Consider the following 20061-nt stretch of genomic DNA (forward strand, 5'->3'; position numbering starts at 1 on the left):
CGCTTTATCCTTGATAGCCATATAATATCACGAGTATCTCTATCGGAGTATTACATAAATGCGTGAACCTCTATCTCTTCTCCATCATATCCTGCATTCCTATTTCCGACTGTTGTATATTTGATACCTTGTTATTGAAATGTTATTGTATATGAATATAAAATCGCATAATCTATTTGATGTGGCTGTAACGTGCCGCGATTACGTTTGTGTTATCGACATTTAACGGCAGGTGCCTATATAAACCCAAATAAGTGCAATCGAGCAAATCAGTTAGTGCGTAGCGGAACTCTGTCGTACGATTTAAAAAATACTTACTATATACTGCCCATATTGTGTGAATGATGTCTGGTTTGACATTTTTTTTAGCAGTAGTCGTGTCGTTGCAGGTCGCGCAGGTATTTTATACAAACAATACGGGGCGATCCATTCAATGTAAACACTCATTATTTCACAAAACGTTAACGTTTTTGAAAATATTTCTTTTATTTAATTTTAGTCGTTACACAACCAATTTTTTAAACAAAAATTATAAATTTTACTATTTTTATCGTTATAATTTTTTATCTTTTGAATGACAATATACATTTATAATTTCATTTTACTATATTAAAAATCAAATTTTGAACAATAAGTTTATTAGTTATAAGTATTTAAATGAAATAAATGCATGTTGTCACTAAAAAAAAAATAAAAATATATTTTTTTTAGAAAAATGTTTTTAATGTCTTAAAATAAATTGTGTAAAAATAATAATTTTCAAAAATGTTAATATTTTTCAAAATATTGAGTAACTTACGTTTAATAGACTGAGTAATAGTATATAATGTGTTATCGTTTTATAATATTGTTCACTGTTTTTGTATATAGGATGGCGTCCATTCGTGTACACTGCGAAATCATAAGGACAAAGTTGCGTGTTCCATTTTGGGTGCCGCCGATCCAACGTTAGCAAATTCGCGACACACGTCAGCTCCGTGTGTGACACCGAAACTCGGACTGCAACACCAAGGCGTGTTAAATAAAATTCCAAGTATTTCACCAGTTTCGTTTAAATCTTCACAACTAATTCCTGCAGCTCCCGCAGTCACACTTCCGCCGGTCACGGCACCGCAGCATTTAACGCCTAACTCTGGTATTTCCAGTAACGACAAAATCCTTTTTGATCTTTTGCTCCAGTATTTAACTAAACTGGAACCACCACATACGCTACCGTTGCCGCCGTTGAGCTCGCCAGTTCGTGGTTCCATGCCTGAAAATCCGCCTGTACTAATAACGCCCACTACTTATCCTCCTTATACTCCTTATCCTCCAACGCCTAACCTGCAGAATAGCCCGGTTGACCAACAACAGCTCCTTTCACTTTTGTTGTCTGTTTCAGGACCCGGCTCCGATCTAATAAATCCTGCAGTCCCTTCAGACAGTTTACTTCCTTCTTTGTCACCCACTCCGGCGGCACATATCACTGCTCCACCCCCAAGCGACATCACCGTACCAAACACTAAAATCGAAGTAACAGCAGCAGCAGTAATAGAATCAACAACAGTGACAGTGCCTGTCGACGTCCCAAAATCAACATCTTCAACAGAAACTACACCTGCCATCTCCGAGCCGTCGAGCACATTTCCAGCGACGGACACCAATAGCATACCTGCTAACGCTGCGGTCCAGTCAACGGATTCCGTGTCGGCCGACGTTGCTGCTGTGGCATCTGTCGACTCGTCTACCGTTGCACCAGAAGCTTCCGGTTCTGCGTTAGAACCTGCAGCGAGCCCAGTGCCAGTCTCGGACACTGTACCGGTCGCCGATTCTGTCTCCACGTCAACTTCCGCCGTCGAATCATTAGCGCCACTTTCGCAACTTCCGTCAAACACTACAACGCCAAGCATCATAGTATAAATTCCAGTCAACAACAGTTACATGTTCTCCGTTTATGGTCTAAACATATACTTGGTACACTTTTGATGTTCGTATGTATATAGCATAGTATACACTTTTATATAGTTTAGTACGAATAAAATATGTATGTATAATGAATAGTTATTGACTAAAAAGTGTCTTATTGAAAAAATTATAAAAAAAAGTATGTAGGTTTTTAAGAAATTAATAATTTTCTTGTCTCACATAGATGGGGTACCATATTATAGTGCCTTAGCAATAAACATATTATAATATATTATTATGCCTTTTAAACATTTTTTTTTAAATTAAGTAAAATTGAAGTTATATTTTTTTATTTTAAATGAGTACCTAAATGATTTTATTGTGAGTATACTTATACTTACCTATCCAGAGTACCAAAATTGTTACAAATAATTTGTAAATATAAATTAATATATAATAGTGAAAATATATTTTGTTAATTAAACAAACAGTTTAATTTAAATTGTTTATTTATGTTTTCGACTTTAGAACTTAAATTATTAATGTATACGTATTATAGTTCGAATACATATATTGTGTTGAAATATGTTATGAAATAAAAATATAGTAAGTTACTGATAGAGATCACTGGTTATTGCTTACAAAGTTAAGAATAAATAATATTTAACGATAACTGATAAGTATATAATTTGTTTGTTATATAGTTTAAATTATATAAATTCTATTTTTTTATAGTAGTTTTGTAGTTAAGTCGTCAAGTTATGATAACTCTTGAAGAAATCATTAACGTGGTTACATGTTACATCGTTACATATACTATTTAAAGATTCGTAATCAAACTATAACAGATATGTCAATACATAATTTATTTTAATCTACTGAAATGAACACAGTCAGAATGAGTCGAATAATACGCGTATTTACGTTCCGAGTTATAAAATACATCATGTATGATTATGTACGTAATGAGATTGATCGAAAACTGTTGTATATTGAAATTAAATTTTACGAAACCCATATACCTAATATGTTAGTTTATTAAGATTAATTAGTAATATCCTCCTATACACAATGACGGATAAATAATTAGACTTGAAGATTATTTGGTCCCTCTCACGCTATGGATAATACATTTATAGTATACAATCGTACCAAGTATTGTTGCAAAATTATAAATTGTATACAGACATACACTATTTAAATATTAGACTGGACTACGGGAGATCTTTACTCAATGGCGCCAATCATTATGTATTACGGATGCAATATAAAAAAATTTAGGTGGGCGGTACCGTGCCGGACGATGCAAATTTGTAAGATAAGGTATACAAGTTATAGGATATAAGTAGTAAGTACATACATGATACTTATCCCGTATTTTAGCGTAACAAATACACTGTTCACTGGTACCTCCAAACACAGATTTTATTTTTAGCAATTACTATTTGAAAGTTGAAACTAACATCGACGTCATTGGCTTCACTAAAAGGTAAAACACCCCTAATTAATATCTTTAAATAATTATTAATAATATATATTTGTATAATATATTTTGTTGGTAAATTATTGACAACCTAAAAATGTAGACCTTAGAGCATTGCCATACACGTTTGCGCCGTATCGATTAAACTATTTATATCAAAGTTATTAAAGTATGTAATTAATAAATACAATTTTTATTTTTTTAAGTTATATAATGTATAGATAAAAAACCTTTATAAAACCAATAAAAACTTTTCCACTACTACATAAAAAACCACGTACCTATATATTCTAACAATAAAAAATAAACATTTTCTAATAAATTTGAAATCATTTTATATACCTAGTGTATTAAGTTTACAACTCGTTAGTAATTTTCTTGTTTCCATATTCCTTCTTTTAGGTCTTTTTTTTTCGTTAAAATAATAATGGCTACATACTAATTGCAGACAAACTTAGACTTATAACGTATTATAACGTAACAATTGCGAAACAGGTTTCGTTAGATATCAAAATATTGTATAATTGCGGGCATCAAGTTAATAAAAACCATGCTAGTTGCGGAAACAAATACTTCCCTTCGCCACTTTTTCGGGACTTAAGATGAGTTATCTACAAAAAAAAATTTTTAGGTGAAGTTGAAAATATTTACATCTTACAAAAGAGCAGTCTTCATTCTTAAATTATTTTTTATTAATAAATAAAGTATAATATTGTCATCATGGATGGTGAATATTTTTTTATAAATAAATTGTCATAGATTTTGTGACAATTTTTTTTTTTGAAACACCCTGTATAAATATTAATTTCATCACTTAAATTTTGTAACATTTTGTTATTAATGAATGGATTCTTTATGAGTTTGTTTTTTTTTTTTTTGCTTATTTTAAATATCATAAAAATTATTATTGTATATTTCTCCGCAATTCATATGTCATCTTTTTAGATTTCAATCGTTTCATCCGTAACTCATATAGTTTATTTTAATCTGTCCAGAATTTGGAAACATCAGTAATAATAATATTATGATCGAGTTTATAATTGATATGCTTAAATCACTTAAATCAATTTATTTTAAGTGAAACTAGGAAATTTTCTCCAGACATTTCCTACTCGACTAATGTGACTATTCAACGGAGTAGGACAATTTTTTAGTAAGATATTTCTTCCCTTTCAGCAACTGCAATATATATATTTTTAAAGCATTTAAGTATGTTATTATTATTTATTAATTTTTTATAGTATAATAAAATAAATTTCCAAATGTTAAAAACTACCTATACGTTTTTTAGTATTAATTGCTCATCTCGTAAGTACAATACAAATGAATAAATAATGATATATGATAAATATATATTTACAGGATAATATATATATGTATAAAAATATACAAATAATAAATATACCAATATACGTATACTTAACTGAATAACTAATATTGAGTACGAACTACTGAGTAACGGTCTGTAGCTTTAGGTGTATTTGTATTTTTTGTACACATAATAAATTGCATTAAGTACGCTCTTGCATATATTACACATTACACTTTATAAAAATACCAACAATCTTAACTGTTATCTCAAAACCCAAAATTTAAAATAATGTGTGTTTTTATAATGTACGTTTGTGGCATATTAATTATAGAATACCCAATAGTACATACTAATGTAAATATCAATTTATATTGTGTAAACTACTTATAATTCAAATATTATTACGAAAATCATTTTTTTCTTTCAGATAGGTATATGTGTTTAATAAATGTATAATATATAGGATATATATTATATACCTACTGAGGACTATAAGGTTTATCTTATTTACTAAATTCAGAGTTTATTTAAATTACAATAAATATAATTTTTACTCAAATATAGTTAGGTATTTATTTATTGTATTAAATTATGTATTAAATCGAGTTGTTTTAATTATGTATTATGTTAAACTTCTCGTATGCACATATAGAATAGTTTTATCATTTATGGTCTAGTAATATGATAGCCTGGATAGATATTGAAAAAATAATCACTTGTGTACTCGTATTGCAACCACTTATTTTAAGTAATTTATATCTTTTTGAATTTTAGGCAATCTATGGTGTTTTATACAGTTAAAAAAAATTGTTCTTAATAAAATATTTTGAAAATTAAATATAATATTCCACATAACCCATGAGTTGTTTTTGAAGTTAAAATATATCAACATGATCAATAATTTTTTAAATAAAACATATTTTTATTTTTATTTGTACCTATACTACAATAAATAGAAAATTGAAAATAGTTAATGTTGTTTATGACTTAGGTATGACTAGAGAATGAATTTTTAATTTGTATGTAATTTTATATATTTTATTCCTTTTCATAGTTTATTTTTACTTTTGTAAAAAATCTTTAATAATCATAATAATTTAAATTTAAAATAATTGTAAAATGTTATTTTACATACATCTATATTTGTATTTATATATATATTTACTTAATCTTTCATCTGTACTTATTTAATTTTTAAAAAGAAACGTTAAAATGTATTTATTAATAAATAAACATAGTATGTTTCATATTTATATAAACTTACCTCTTTTCTACCGATTGGCTATTAAAATAAAACAATACAAATATTATTATTATATATATTATTTTTTATTTTATATTTTATATTTGATCCTTATATTCATAATTTTTAATGCATATTTATGTGGTATATTTCAATACTTTTTGTGCATATAAATCTGTGCATTAAATATAACGTATTGACTAACAAGTAACAGTTAAATAAAATGTGTTTGTAGTTATAAATAACAAAATATAAATTTTAATACATAATCATATTACAAAATGCTAACTGGTTTTTCGTTTTAAAAACTCATAATTACAATAATTTTTATTTGTGAAGTATTAATAAAAGAAAGCTGTTCATCTTACAAAGTAATACAATTTAAGGTGAGTCAAACTTAAATCAACTAATTAAAAATACAAATATATTTTATTTCTTTTTTATAATTTAAATAACAAATTTGAAAACTACAAAAAAATAGTCGATGAAATGCTTTTGTGTAGAGCGAATTTTTTTTTGAGGGGGGGGGCTGATTATACAATTTTTTTTCATTTACAAAATATACAATTTTGATAATAAGATGGTTCTTTTTTTTTTTTATAATGTATAGCATATATCGGTCATATTACTATAATGTCTATAGTAATTATTAGTAGTACTGCGTACCTATAATACTGCAGGTTAGCGGTTAGGTACTAGGATATTAAACGATGGTTACAATAATATATTAATATGTTGATAGTATAATAAATTACCTAATACATAATTACTAATTAGTGTTTATCAACTCGTTTATTTGATCCTGCAGTTCTAGTAGTTGCAGTTTTAGTAGTTCTACATATAGTTTTAATAATAAACAATTCATATTAATTAATTTTTTAAGTATTTACTTTAAAATGTTCAAAACAATTATTTCTTGTAACGTTGTAACTAAATTTGATTCAAAATAAACTTACCAAAATTTAGATAAAATTAAAGTATTTAATAATGATAAATTATATTATTTTATACTCCTGGTGGTACATTTTATTTCAAATATAATAAATAACATAATTAAATAAAGAATAAATTTAGCATATTATTTATGATTATATTACATAATATACCTAAACGATAATATACTAAATCGTTATTTTAATTTATAACAAATTAACAACCATATAATATTACAAAATTAATTGTTCCTAATTTATATATAACTTTTTATAATTTTTATAACAGTCAATGTTGCCCAATATTACATTTTATATCAAATATAATTTAATTTAATTAGATGGCGGGTGATAAATGCTTACAACCAGAACTTAATTTAGTATTCGGTAGTGAGCATGGTAATGGTAAATGTGGTGTGTGCGGTCGTTTAACATTTTGAAGGCATGGGTTGACACCAGTTGATGTCATACTAGACAATTTTAGTAGTTCTTTGTGTTTCGAACGGCATAAGTTAATATCCGATGACGGCGGTATAGGATACGAGGTAGGTGTTGGAATTAAATTTGGTACTCGTTCAGGAAATGACTTTATATTTGATAACGGTGTAATAATGGGATTTGAGATTAGACTAGATAAAGATGGTTTTGAATCGGGTTTATAACTAGGAAATTGACTTAAAATATCTGACATTGATGGTATACAAAGAACAGGTGATGATGAAGTAGTATTTAATGTAGAACCAAAATATGAGATTGGTAATGATGAACATGGAACGAGGGACGTTTTTGAAGCATTGGAAGAGGTCATAAGCTTGATTAAAATATTTGTGAGATCCTGATTATTATTAATTGATAAATTTTGATTTGTGTCGGCGGGACCAGGAGCTGAATCAAATGTATTATTTGACGATGTATTGAATACATTAGAATTTGACTCGGATAGTGGTCTATTAAAAGTAGACGTTGGTATTGGACTAGGGGTAGAAGTGGTATTTAATTTAGCCTGGATAAGTGGAATTAATGACGACAATGGAGTTAAAGAAGAATTTTGATTAGATAACAAATTTTTAATAACTAATTTCATAAATTCTGGATTAAAACCAGAAGATATGCCTGAAACAGGTAGAGGTGTCAAAGACGTCATTATTTGTTGAAGAGGAGTAATCGAACTATTTGATTGATTATGTAAGGCATTTGATAAACAAGGAATTGTCGAATCAGACGATGAACAAGCAGGTGAAATAGTATGTGGCTTTATATTTGGAACAGATACAGGAGTTACGTTTGGCGCGTGTATATCATAAGTTTTAGTTGGTATTAAAGGAGAAGATGAAACCGTTTGTGCTTGATTGGACTGTAATAATTTCAGTAAAAGATTTATAAGGACTGGATTATAACCAAAAATTAAAGATGGAGTTTCAACTTCAGTTACTACTGGTATTGAAACTGGCACATTACTTGCAGCTGGAAATTCTTCTGGTGCGGTTTCTGGTCCATGCTCTGGAAATGACGCTGGAGTTAGTGTGGGGGATTTCTCAGGAGCTGGTACTGGAAGTACTTCATGAAATTGATGGTTAGGTGGCGAGAATGAACCATGTGGTATACGTGGTAATATACTCAATGAAGGCGTAACATGGTGTGATATAACACATGGTTTTGTACCTGGAACCACGATTTTATTTAACGTTGGCGTTAATAGATGACAAGGTGGTGAGAAAGGCATCGGTTTAGAAGTAGATGGAGGTGAAGGCGACGATACTAAAGACGACATATTGAGCAAAAAATTTATGATGTCAGTATTAGTAACAGAAGGCGGTGTTGATGCTGAATTTGACAACTGTGGAGTCGGAACGGTGCTAAAAATGGACTGGGCTGGACCACATGACGGATTTGGTAAAATGCTTGAAGAACTTGAGGAGGAGTCTGATGCACATGGTGAAGATGTTGTTTGTGGCTTTGAAACAAAAGCGGGCAATTGTGCTGCATTCGATGTAGATGAAGAGGGTAAGATTGATTTATCAGAAGTTGGTGCTTTACCTGCCTGTAAAGTAGAATATGCTGGAGACGACAAAAGTTGAATTATAGAATTTAAAATGTCCGTATTATTAGAAGGTGCTGATGGCGTAGGTGGTAATAATGATTTTGATCCTGGTGAAGACATATCTGGAGAAAGGGTTGGCGTAGAAGAAATAGCTGTACCATTTTCACGAACACTCGGTGAACAAGAGCTCGGGCTACCCGAAGAACCACAAGGAGGAGATATTGAATGCGGCTTCGAATCCGGTGTGAGATTTAGTATAGGAGTAGAATCAGATGTCGATGGCAAACATGCATGAGATGAACCATGTTTATGACTTCGCAATGTACACGAAAATACACCATCCTAATTCACACCAAATAAAATGTTTCATTAAAATGTAATGTAATTTTTTATTTAAAAAATAAAAATAGTAATAATATTCATTACCTTAGCAACCTGCAACGTCAGAACTGCTATGATACAGATCTTTAAGCCCGCCATAATATTATTTAAGTCATGTACTGCTATTCTGTAGCACAAAGACTGTTACTAGAAATTGTATTTCTTAGGGTTTATATAACATTAAATATCGATAAAATAAATGTTATCTAAGCACGTTATTACAACATCAAACAGATATCCGGTAAACATAATATTTTATCAAGGTGTCAAGTATAATTGTGGAATAACTCAAAATATACATATTTATGCAATACTACAGTAGTTGAGATTACACCAAGGATACAACAGATAATCAAATAATCAAATCTCATATTAATGAATAACGATTATAATGATTGCGTTTATTTTTTTATTCATGATAAGCCATAGGTAAGAATATAATAAAGAATCGGGAAACGCAAATATATTGTGGTTGTCACTGTATCTTCTCATTGAGTAGATCGCTGTTATGGGTGTGTTAAATTTGAATTCAATAATATGATTAATCATTGCAAACAAAATACGATTGAGCGTAGACGGTCTAATAGCCTATATTTCTAAAGATATTTTATTATATAATTATGTTTATATTGATATTACAGTAGTAGTACAGTAGTTTTCACTAATTTTTACCAAAAAAAAAAAAAAAAAAATCACACATAATTATTATTATTATTGTTATTATTATTTTGAAATAATAACTAATAATATATAATCATAATAATTGCTGTTATTATCCGAAGATCAAAACTTATAAGTCAATATACGGTGTACATTAGAACGGTATAAATAGGTTAGTGGTATTAAATAAAGCTTAAAATTAATCTTAATATTTTGAAAATGTCATTGCGTATAGTAAATAATGATATTCTCAGTGGCAGAAGTTTCAACTGCTTAAATAATAATATATTATAATAAAATTATAAATTATATTTACCTAACATATTTTTTAAATTACAACAAAATAACTAAAAACATTTTTTTTTTAATACAAAAATTTAAATATCTATAAAAAAATATTTTGGATATGCATTTTCAATATTTTTAGGTTTTTGAATAAATATTTATTAAGATACTTCATGTTTAATTTTATTTTATTTACTAGTTAAAAAATTTATGAATATTTTAGTAAAATATAATTTTAAAATTTTCGTTATTTTGTTATACTTGAACTTCAAGCACTAATAAAAATAAACTAAATTATTTATAATAAGTAATTACTCTTAGCATAAAATGAGCGAAAATGCTATACATCATTTCTTGAATATTGAAGCATTTTACTACTTCTGAAGATGTTGTCAGTATAAAGAAAACATACACATATACACACACGATTTTAAAAACATTACCTACATTTATTGCTCCATTCAGGGCCCAACATTTAACACGAAAATTCACCATTTTCTCAGCCATAATAAATGTATACTATTCACTATTCAGTATAAGTCCTTACATTATTAAATTTGAACGAACACCCTTAAATATGATATTTTAAGATTTATTCGAAAAAACAATACTAAAAAAATTGGATTTTCGAAATAATTTGTACTCACATATACTATTTGATACATAAATATTTTGTAAATATAGAGAAATATAATCTACGTGAAATAGTTTTTAATATTAAATAACGTGATGTAGAATGTTTTGTAAGTTTATAGCCACTACAGCTTGACGTTTAATTATGACTGTTAGTAAACGTTGACAACAAAATGCACGAACCTACCTAAACCACAGTCGATTATGTAATATTTTTGCAGAGATAGAGTTACTGCGATGCAATTGACATTTATTACAACATAATAGTGTTCTGTAGACGTGAAATGTAGTGTATAATAATAATATATTATACAGAGACTATAATAGCAGTACACTAAGCATAAGCTATAAAATAATAATATTTCACTGTTAATTACGATCTATGGTCTATCACGGAGAGCGTTTGTAATCAATACAAATCGGGTGCTTTTGCTAACAGTGACAATTAGTAGTCGTACATCATATTAATAGGTAGTATAGCTAGATTTAATATTACTATTTTGCCTCGCAAACCGTAATACATTATTTTAACAGCTTTATGCGGGATTTCAAAGTAATTGCATTATTAACATGACCATAATTTATTATTATATATTATATTACATCTATTATAATACCCCATAGAAGATGGTTTCTACTAAATAATAATATAATCAGTCCTTAATTAGGTACCTAAAATTTAAAAAAAATTATATAAACCAATAAAACACATAAAAATGTGTTACACTATACTTTATCGCTTTATCTAGGTATTCATTTTGTTATTATAACACTTTTATAATTAATAATCGTAAGAATTTATTGATTTCAGTATCGAAGACGTAAGGACTAAGGAGGGACGCCCTGAACCCTAAATCAATATTATAATATTTTTACACATCAATGATCAGTATAATATCATATCATATATTTAAAACATATTAACTAATTGTATTTATTAAATCAAAGAAAATATATTTTCTTATTTACATTATGTAATATTATCAATCATTGAAAATTAATGCGCACCACCTAGAACTCAATTCAAACATGTCGATAATTTATATTATTTGCTAAAAAAATTCTTTATTTGCATACCTTTGTCAACAAATATTAATGATCTCTAACATGTATCCATAACAATGTATCACGGGTAATGGTCAATATAAATATTTAATAATATACAGATAGTTAATAAAAATATCATATACTTAAATAATACCTAATATAATAATAATACCTCACATATAAAATAGTTGAAAATATTCAATTACCAAGTACTTCACCAAGTTTTTAGATTGTTATTAGATGTGGTAATTAATGATTAATCAAATCTTTTATTTAAATAATATTATTGCATTTTGTGAATACAAGAGCATTCTGAACGCGAACCACACAGTTACGATTAAATAGCTATTTTGTTAGAAGCTTATTGCTCAAATCTCGGAGTACAATAATATATAGATACCATATAATATTATATGATGACAGGACATGCCGTACCAAATTTAACATATACCTAATTTTACAATTTAAAAATAAATTACTACTATTGACAATTGTACAGTATAGTGTATACTGTCTTCATTATTTATTAGAGATTATAATTTTTTTTTAAATTAAATAAATTAAAAACTATATAGTTGAAATAACTATATAATAATACGATTAATCGTATTTTTACCGGCATAATACAATTGTATTTTTTTTTCAACTATTATAGTTTATAAGTTTATAACAATTGCCCTATACATAAATATATAAATTACAATGAATATGGGTGCAACTACGAACGGAATTGATATAACCATTTAGTTTTTCCCGTGTGAAACATTCGTTGAAACGAGTATAATATTATAATATATAATAGCCGATAAAATATTTTTATAACTCGACAAAAATTCTGCTTTGTATACATTTCTCCGTTATCACAAAACGATCGCATAATATCGTATAGCAACCGTTTAATTATAAGTTATCACTCATTTAGAATTGGGCACAAGAAAATCGGAAAATCGAAGTAATGTGGACCAATCAAACGGTATGTGCACGTGTGGTAAACGCGACGAGCGGCGTACCTACTATACATATATAATATATATATATATATGCCGATAGCGAATTCGTATTATAGCTATATGTGATTAAATAATATATCATAATAGCATAATATCGTATTAAATGACCGAATTCATTTGATTCCGTCTCATTATCTGAGAGTCGGTTGTCGAGTGAACTTGATACGATAGCCGATATGTGTGTACCAGTGTAATATATCATTGTGAAATTAATACGCTTCGTTGAATTTCATATAACGTTAAGTCATAAAAACAAATTTCAATTTCCGATTTCGTGCGTTTTAATCACACCACGCTCTGTCTGTTAACACGAAATCTGGTCGAATATTAAATTATTTCCAACTTCCTCGTTTATTTGATTAAATTCGTTTCATATCATTTTATCTCGTACATTTTTAAGTGACCGAAACACAAACAATTTTAATAATTAATCGTTTTATAACGGTTGAGATGTAATATTTCATTGATAAAAAAAAAACAATAACATTAAATAATAATTATAGTGCAGATATTAAAATTCTTAAAACGGTTACGTAATTTCTTCATTATTTTAGACCTTACATAGATGCGAACTGGACACAGATCGGCACAGGGAGATTCGAAAATCTAGCGGCCCAAGTATATAGACAAATTTGTAACAACATCTAATTTGTAAAGTAACCTTAGTTCTATAGAATTTATAAAAGCAATGATAACAAAATTTAACTTATCTCCATATTGAACGTATTATTGACAATTAATAGAAATCAGGAGAGGATTTGAGAACAAAAGCTCTTCAATAGTTTAGCATCCTTTTAAAAGATTATGCCACTATAGTAGCAGCACTTACATTTTATAATGAGAAAAAATTTGATTAATTTATATAATTAAAATACTATTTTTTATTTATTTTTATCTACTTATTTAATTGATTTAATAATTTTAATATTAATGGGGAAATTCGCTTCACATATTCTATTATTTCTTGAAAGTCTACTTTCCCCAACAGTACTTTCTAAACACTCATTAACATAAATGCTTAAGCAAGGCCTCGACGTGTAAAAATGCACACCCTGCGAGCTTTATCTAGGACAAGCCATGAATTGACAACATTTATTAATATGGCTAAAAGTTGAAAACTACTTTGAGTTAGAAATGTATAAAAATATTTTTTTCTGAAATCTAAAATAATACGAAATTATTCATAAGTTCTTCCACCTTTGACAAAAAGAAAGTTAAGCGGAAAGTTGCATTAGTTTTTTATGAGCGCTTAAAATTCAAATTTTTACACTAGATATTTACATGTAAATCAACGATTGTTCATCAAATGATTTTCGTTGCAATTAAAAAACGATTTTTTATAATACAAGGCTCCTCATAAGTGGTTATAATATTAGTTAAAAAACATTTAGTATAAATAAGCACAATTTTTTATAATTATTTAAACTTCAAATATTGATAAAATCATGAAATTTGCATATTATTTTGCAGTTAAAATTAATGAAATATTAATTGTAATAACTAAGGATTACAAATTTAAAAAAATTGTTTCTCGTGAGAAGTTCATTCACGGCTACCAAAAAATCTAAAAAAAAATAAATAAAAATAGTTATTTTTAATAGATATTTTAAGTTAGAATTTGGACGAAATTAGATATTTAATCGAAAAATAAAAATATTTTAGTTTTTTGATGTAATTTAAAAATATTATTGAAGCCTCATGGTACATGCGAAACATTCAACTCCACAACGACACTGGAATACCATACCTAACCACATGGATCAATGAACAATTCAAAAAATGCCATTCGGAACTTAACACAACAGAACTTCAAAATATTGGGAAAAAAACCACAGAAGCGCAGACTAAAGCCACGTCTTCCACAAGATGTCTTGTTACCTCCAGAATCATCATCTTCATTCTTCAGCATCGATATCATCAATATTGATCTAATAAAACAACTCATAATCTAAAAACATTTTTCTAAATTAATGCAATTTATAAATTATCTTATTACTCTATTATGCCTACCTAGTTATGTAATTTATTGAATAATATTAAAAAAAAATTTCTATTCGTTGGTACCTACTTAAAACTTTTAAATCATAATATAATTATATTATCATATTTTATAAACAAAAAACATTTTTAAATGCAAGATTTTCGTCAAAAATGAATTCAACATACTGTGTAACTAATATCAATATAAGTTATTTTAGTATATTATTTTAATATTTTATATACTTACATAGACATAGAAGTATAGGCTATCTGACCGGTTTCAGGTGTGTGGCTCCCTGATATAAACGTCTGGCTACATATATGCATAAATGCCTCTAACTTTGCATTTCCAATTGATGAACACAATCTACTTTTAATAATTTTTAATTTACTTTACATTAAATATTTACTTTGTTTTTCAACAGCTGAAATTTTCACGCGCACTCATACACCATGGTTTGGAACATTTTTGAGATTATCATCAACGCTCGATGAACGTATAATAAATAAATAAACATATTTGTCAACTTGTCAGTAGGTACGTGATATACGTATATTTACTATAATGTAACAATTAAACATATTAATTATAGTGTAATATGATGATATTAAGCCTTCCAGAATTCCAACATCTCAGAAACAACGCATACTATTATAATTTTCACCGGCCTATAGGAAGATAAATCTCTCCAACTCCCCTAGCCAGTCCGCCACCGCCTTAAAATATGACTCTATAGTCAATATGTTATATATATATTATGTAGAAACATGTTATAAATAGTTGACAAAATAAATCGCGACATATGGCACGCGGCAAGTAATTACAACACGTAAATTAAAATAGTGTATAAAATATATATAAAATATGTATAATACGTATAATAATAAGTAATAACACTTTATCAAAGTATTATCATCGGATGTAGAACGTTCAGTTATCTAAAATTATTCGTATATTTTGTTTTATGTGAATATGATTATTACAACTATATTACAAGGTAAGTATTCGCTGCATGGCCACAAAACAACCAACGGGTTTGTTATAATCTGACGATAATAATATTGTAATTATCTCCAAGCACGGATAACGCTTTTTGTAAAAAACGAAATATCAAGACTTCTGTATTGTAGGTATGCGTAAACCGGCTGTCCGAATAAAAATAAAACTATTATCGTCATGAGAAATTAATACAAGTATATAATTATAAATAATAGTTATTCAATAATATTATGTCTGTGACAAAATTAACCGGTTCCCCGCGACTGAAGTGCATGCCAAATGCATGTACACGCCATAATAATTATTAAACGGAACAAATTGTTACGGCGAATTATATAATTAATTATATTATATATATATATATATCTCATAAATATTTTTTAATAGGTACCCACATCACATTTTCTGCCCTGGTACAGAACTAAATTCGGGCCCCTCTTAAATAACAATTAATTTTTTCACATAAATATACCTTAAATATTAGTTTTATTTATAGATTTTACAGTAGGTATAATTAAAAAATAAAATATCGACAAATTTATAGGTATCCCTTAAAAATTGAAAACACGTGTAATATTATATACATAGTACCTTAACCTACCATTGATTATAAATACTATATAGTATATATTTGACAAAATTTAGTATAGGTACACTAAAAATATATGTTAAAAATTACAATCTTGAAAAAAAGTTATACAACATTTTTGTTAGGTAAAAATAAAATTGTATGATTGTTATAAGTTTATAACTTATACTATATAATATTTGAATGTATGTATAGTTCTGATAAACTTATAAATTATAATACTTAATACACATTATCACTTAGATTCTAATTTTTTTATCAGTTATTGTATAAGTATAAATGTTATTTGTATTTCAGATTATTATTTTGTTCATACCATAGTCATTAATAGACTTGTTATTATGAAATCCGTATAGACAATAGTCAATACCAGTAATACCACTACTTTTAGAGTGACAGACTACTGAGTACTGACAGTGTAGAACCATAGGAATATTAATAAATTAATAAATGTATTAATACGTCTATGATGGTTTAGTAGAACTGTACGTTTACACAAAATAAATATATGATAATAATATCACGATATAATATGTAAATAAAAACCAACTTATGATTAGACTAAATATTCTTCCATAAGTATTACACTACTAAATTATTACGAAAAAAATATCACGTGTATACATTTTATAAATAAACCAACTTTGGTTACTATTTCGGGAAAGAGGGAGAAAATTTCATAGGCGATCGATTGTTTTCAAATTATTAATATTAGTGTGATCAAGGTGAATATACGTATATATAATATATATCCACCTTGGGTGTGATATCATAATATTTAAGATGTAATCATAAGCTATAGATATATAATTTTCGAGTTGATTAAAAAAATCCTAAAATAATATTTGGATTTTGAAAAAATTTTAAATATTTTAAAAAATTTTCTAAAATATTTTGAAGTAATTATTTGCACGAACGCCGGGCCACTCGAAGTTGTAAGCACCTAATTTGAAGCACCTAACCTCCTGACCCCTCCCCCTTTTGGGGCACTGGGTACCTATACTCATCATTAGTATATCTATTTAGTATATTAACCGTTCAATTGACTATTAAGTCACTTTTACCGACAATTATCGGGAAACGCACTAGTGGCCAATAATATTTTACGGCGTGGATGGCGTGACATGTAAATACTTACCATGGTTAGTACCAAATAATGACCAAGTACATTATATTAGTCTAACGTTAAGTTACTACGTTATTGAAATCCAAAAAATCACAATACAGACGTTTCAAACTATTATTTTTAGTTTTGAATTAACTACTTGTTCTAATTTACTGCAAGGTTCTTCGGTTCTTGTGACGCAATTTTATTCAAGTTTTTTTTAATATGAGATATTTTTAATCGTGAGCTCTAAATAATTGATAAAATAATAACCATTTACTCGAAAACAGAATAGGTATGTATATTTTAAAAGCTAAATTCCAATTACCTAATGGTAATTAGAATATGGTGTAATATTTTTTATTTAAATTTAAAAGTCAACTTAATATAATAAAAATGATTTGGTATTATCGATTCTATACTAAATAAATTTTCCATAAAAGCTATCTACCAAAAATCACCTCTCACTTTCTGGAGATCGGTGATTGCATTTTCGGTGATTTTTATGTTGATTATAGGTCATTATCCTCGCTGAAAACTAAAATACTAAATATCTATTTTGAACTTAAAGTGAATCTTACGTGAAATCTTCAAGATCGTGCTTTTAAAATAGAATAGAAATTAAATTTTATTTTTATATATTTTACTATTTTAGAATCTGAGACAGAGTGGAGTGATAATTGTAATTGTTTTATAATGGTGTGTTATTTTTCGTATCTGACATCATATTAACATAAACTACGTGTATAAATACTTTAATATTAAACATTGAAGGTGATTTCTGTTCAAACATTGGATATAATTGATAATTTGGGGGCAAAGAGATCGAAAGTAATCTCTAGTACTTTTCAAAATAATTGAAACCAATATTAAAGAAAACAAACAATTTTTACGTAAAAATTATTTGTGACAAAAACAATTTTGTTATTTTTTGTAACTCAAAAATGAATAACTGTAGCACTTAAAATATTCAACAAATATTTAAATAAGCTTTTTCTTATCTTGATAAAATTTTCAAAATACTTTTGTCCTTTTTTTTAGCTATTTGATATTTTTTACTTTTTTAAGGTAAATATTTTTAGTTTCTTATACATTTTGGTAACATTAGTTTGCTTAGTTAAAAATATTTAAAAGTGAATACAATGATCCTCATAATTTTAAATATAGAGGAATTTTTATTCAAAAACAAATACTTAATCATACATAAATTGAAAAAAAAAATTAACATTTCCATAACATCATTAGTCATCACATATCAATATTAATAGCACTAAAAGACACTAGAAAATGTGAAATTGGCATATTTACTTACAAACCGATGACCAAAATAAACTATATAGTAAAAAATGTTCCAACAACGTAAAAATAAACAAAAATAAATAAACATCTACCATTATATTTTCTGATTAAAATTATACTAAAAAGAATATAGACAATAGTTCACTAAAGTCTAAAATGTAATTATGTGTAATTATATGTGTCAACTATAAGAGCACAGTAATAACTAATAAAATTATAAGTAAATTAGTACATATTTAAATTATATACCTAATAAAATAGTTTTCTACTACTTTTACATACATAAATATTACACTTATGATCATAATTTCGAGGCATTATTACATAAACTTTAGATATATTTTCTATTTATAAACACCGATGTTCTTCTATTTTTTGAATCATGGTATAATAATTAAGTTATAGTGTATTCAGATATCATTAGATAAAGAAAAAAATGTATTCCTTATTTATTTGCACTCCAAGACATTCAAAACTCTATATGTTACATTTTACATTATAAATAATAAACAATCTACCTATTATTCACCAGATAGATATAAAATATTGGGTATATGCTTTTATTCCACAATAAATCATTCTGATTTTCATTAAATTTTTTTTAGTCATTCTGTTGATACATAACGAAAAAATTGTTTTTAATGTTGATTTTTAATTAAAAAATATAAAGACAAATACATCTATTTACAAGTTCTTAAACTGCTAATTTAAACGAAAATCGGGCGTAGTCTGGCGTACACGTAAGACTTTATTATAATTTATAGTTATTTATACATTATTTTTCTGGTTGTTTACAAGGTCTTTAAAATTTATACTGAAGCTGTTACATAAAATTGTACAATATTTTTAAATCATTTTTTCATTGTTTATTTTAAATTATTATGTAGATAATAAACTAATAACTAATTATAATCAAAAAATAATATTGAGTCAAATAATATAGATTTTTATATTTTTAAATCGTTATTGCAAGTGAATACCTACTTAATACTTAATACTTATCACTTTTTTTTTATGTGTGTTATATAATTCGAAATCAATATGAGTAAAATGATTGAAATAATTTGAAAAAATGATTGAAATAATTTACATGATATTACATATTATATAAACTTTTTTGTCATATGTATAACCAGTGCTTTAATGGGAAAACGTTTAAAAGAAATGCAAAAATCTA

The 20061-nt window shown here is 26.9% G+C and overlaps 2 protein-coding genes across 3 annotated transcripts; one reads left to right on the top strand and one right to left on the bottom strand.

Annotated features, from left to right (window-relative positions):
- The first annotated feature begins 243 nt into the window (after positions 1 to 243).
- Positions 244 to 2903, top strand: LOC132927116 (mucin-7-like). The gene is made up of 2 exons (XM_060991577.1): positions 244 to 398; positions 871 to 2903. Exons 1-2 carry the CDS (start codon positions 342 to 344, stop codon positions 1897 to 1899), a joined length of 1086 nt encoding a protein of 361 aa, XP_060847560.1. The 5' UTR covers positions 244 to 341; the 3' UTR covers positions 1900 to 2903.
- Positions 2904 to 6164: 3261 nt separating this feature from the next.
- Positions 6165 to 9435, bottom strand: LOC132926702 (uncharacterized). Of its 2 annotated transcripts, XM_060991103.1 has the most exons (3): positions 9322 to 9435; positions 8892 to 9237; positions 6165 to 8516 (listed from the first exon to the last, which is right to left on the bottom strand). In XM_060991103.1, exons 1-3 carry the CDS (start codon positions 9373 to 9375, stop codon positions 7192 to 7194), a joined length of 1725 nt encoding a protein of 574 aa, XP_060847086.1. In that variant the 5' UTR covers positions 9376 to 9435; the 3' UTR covers positions 6165 to 7191. The 2 variants fall into 2 exon arrangements, with proteins under 2 accessions (XP_060847086.1, XP_060847085.1); XM_060991102.1 differs by having other exon boundaries at positions 6165 to 9237.
- Between the last annotated feature and the right edge of the window lie 10626 nt (positions 9436 to 20061).

Source organism: Rhopalosiphum padi, chromosome 3 (assembly GCF_020882245.1).
Source record: "Rhopalosiphum padi isolate XX-2018 chromosome 3, ASM2088224v1, whole genome shotgun sequence".
In the NCBI taxonomy this organism is placed as follows: domain Eukaryota; kingdom Metazoa; phylum Arthropoda; class Insecta; order Hemiptera; family Aphididae; genus Rhopalosiphum; species Rhopalosiphum padi.

Excerpts from the sequence above, each read along its gene's own strand:
- LOC132927116 (XM_060991577.1), top strand. The coding sequence starts at position 342 with ATGATGTCTGGTTTGACATTTTTTTTAGCAGTAGTCGTGTCGTTGCAG. Across the intron at positions 399-870 it reads TGTCGTTGCAGGTCGCGCAG|GATGGCGTCCATTCGTGTAC; the intron begins GTATTTTATACA and ends TTTTGTATATAG.
- LOC132926702 (XM_060991102.1), bottom strand. The coding sequence starts at position 9,375 with ATGGCGGGCTTAAAGATCTGTATCATAGCAGTTCTGACGTTGCAGGTT. Across the intron at positions 9,238-9,321 it reads TGACGTTGCAGGTTGCTAAG|GATGGTGTATTTTCGTGTAC; the intron begins GTAATGAATATT and ends GGTGTGAATTAG.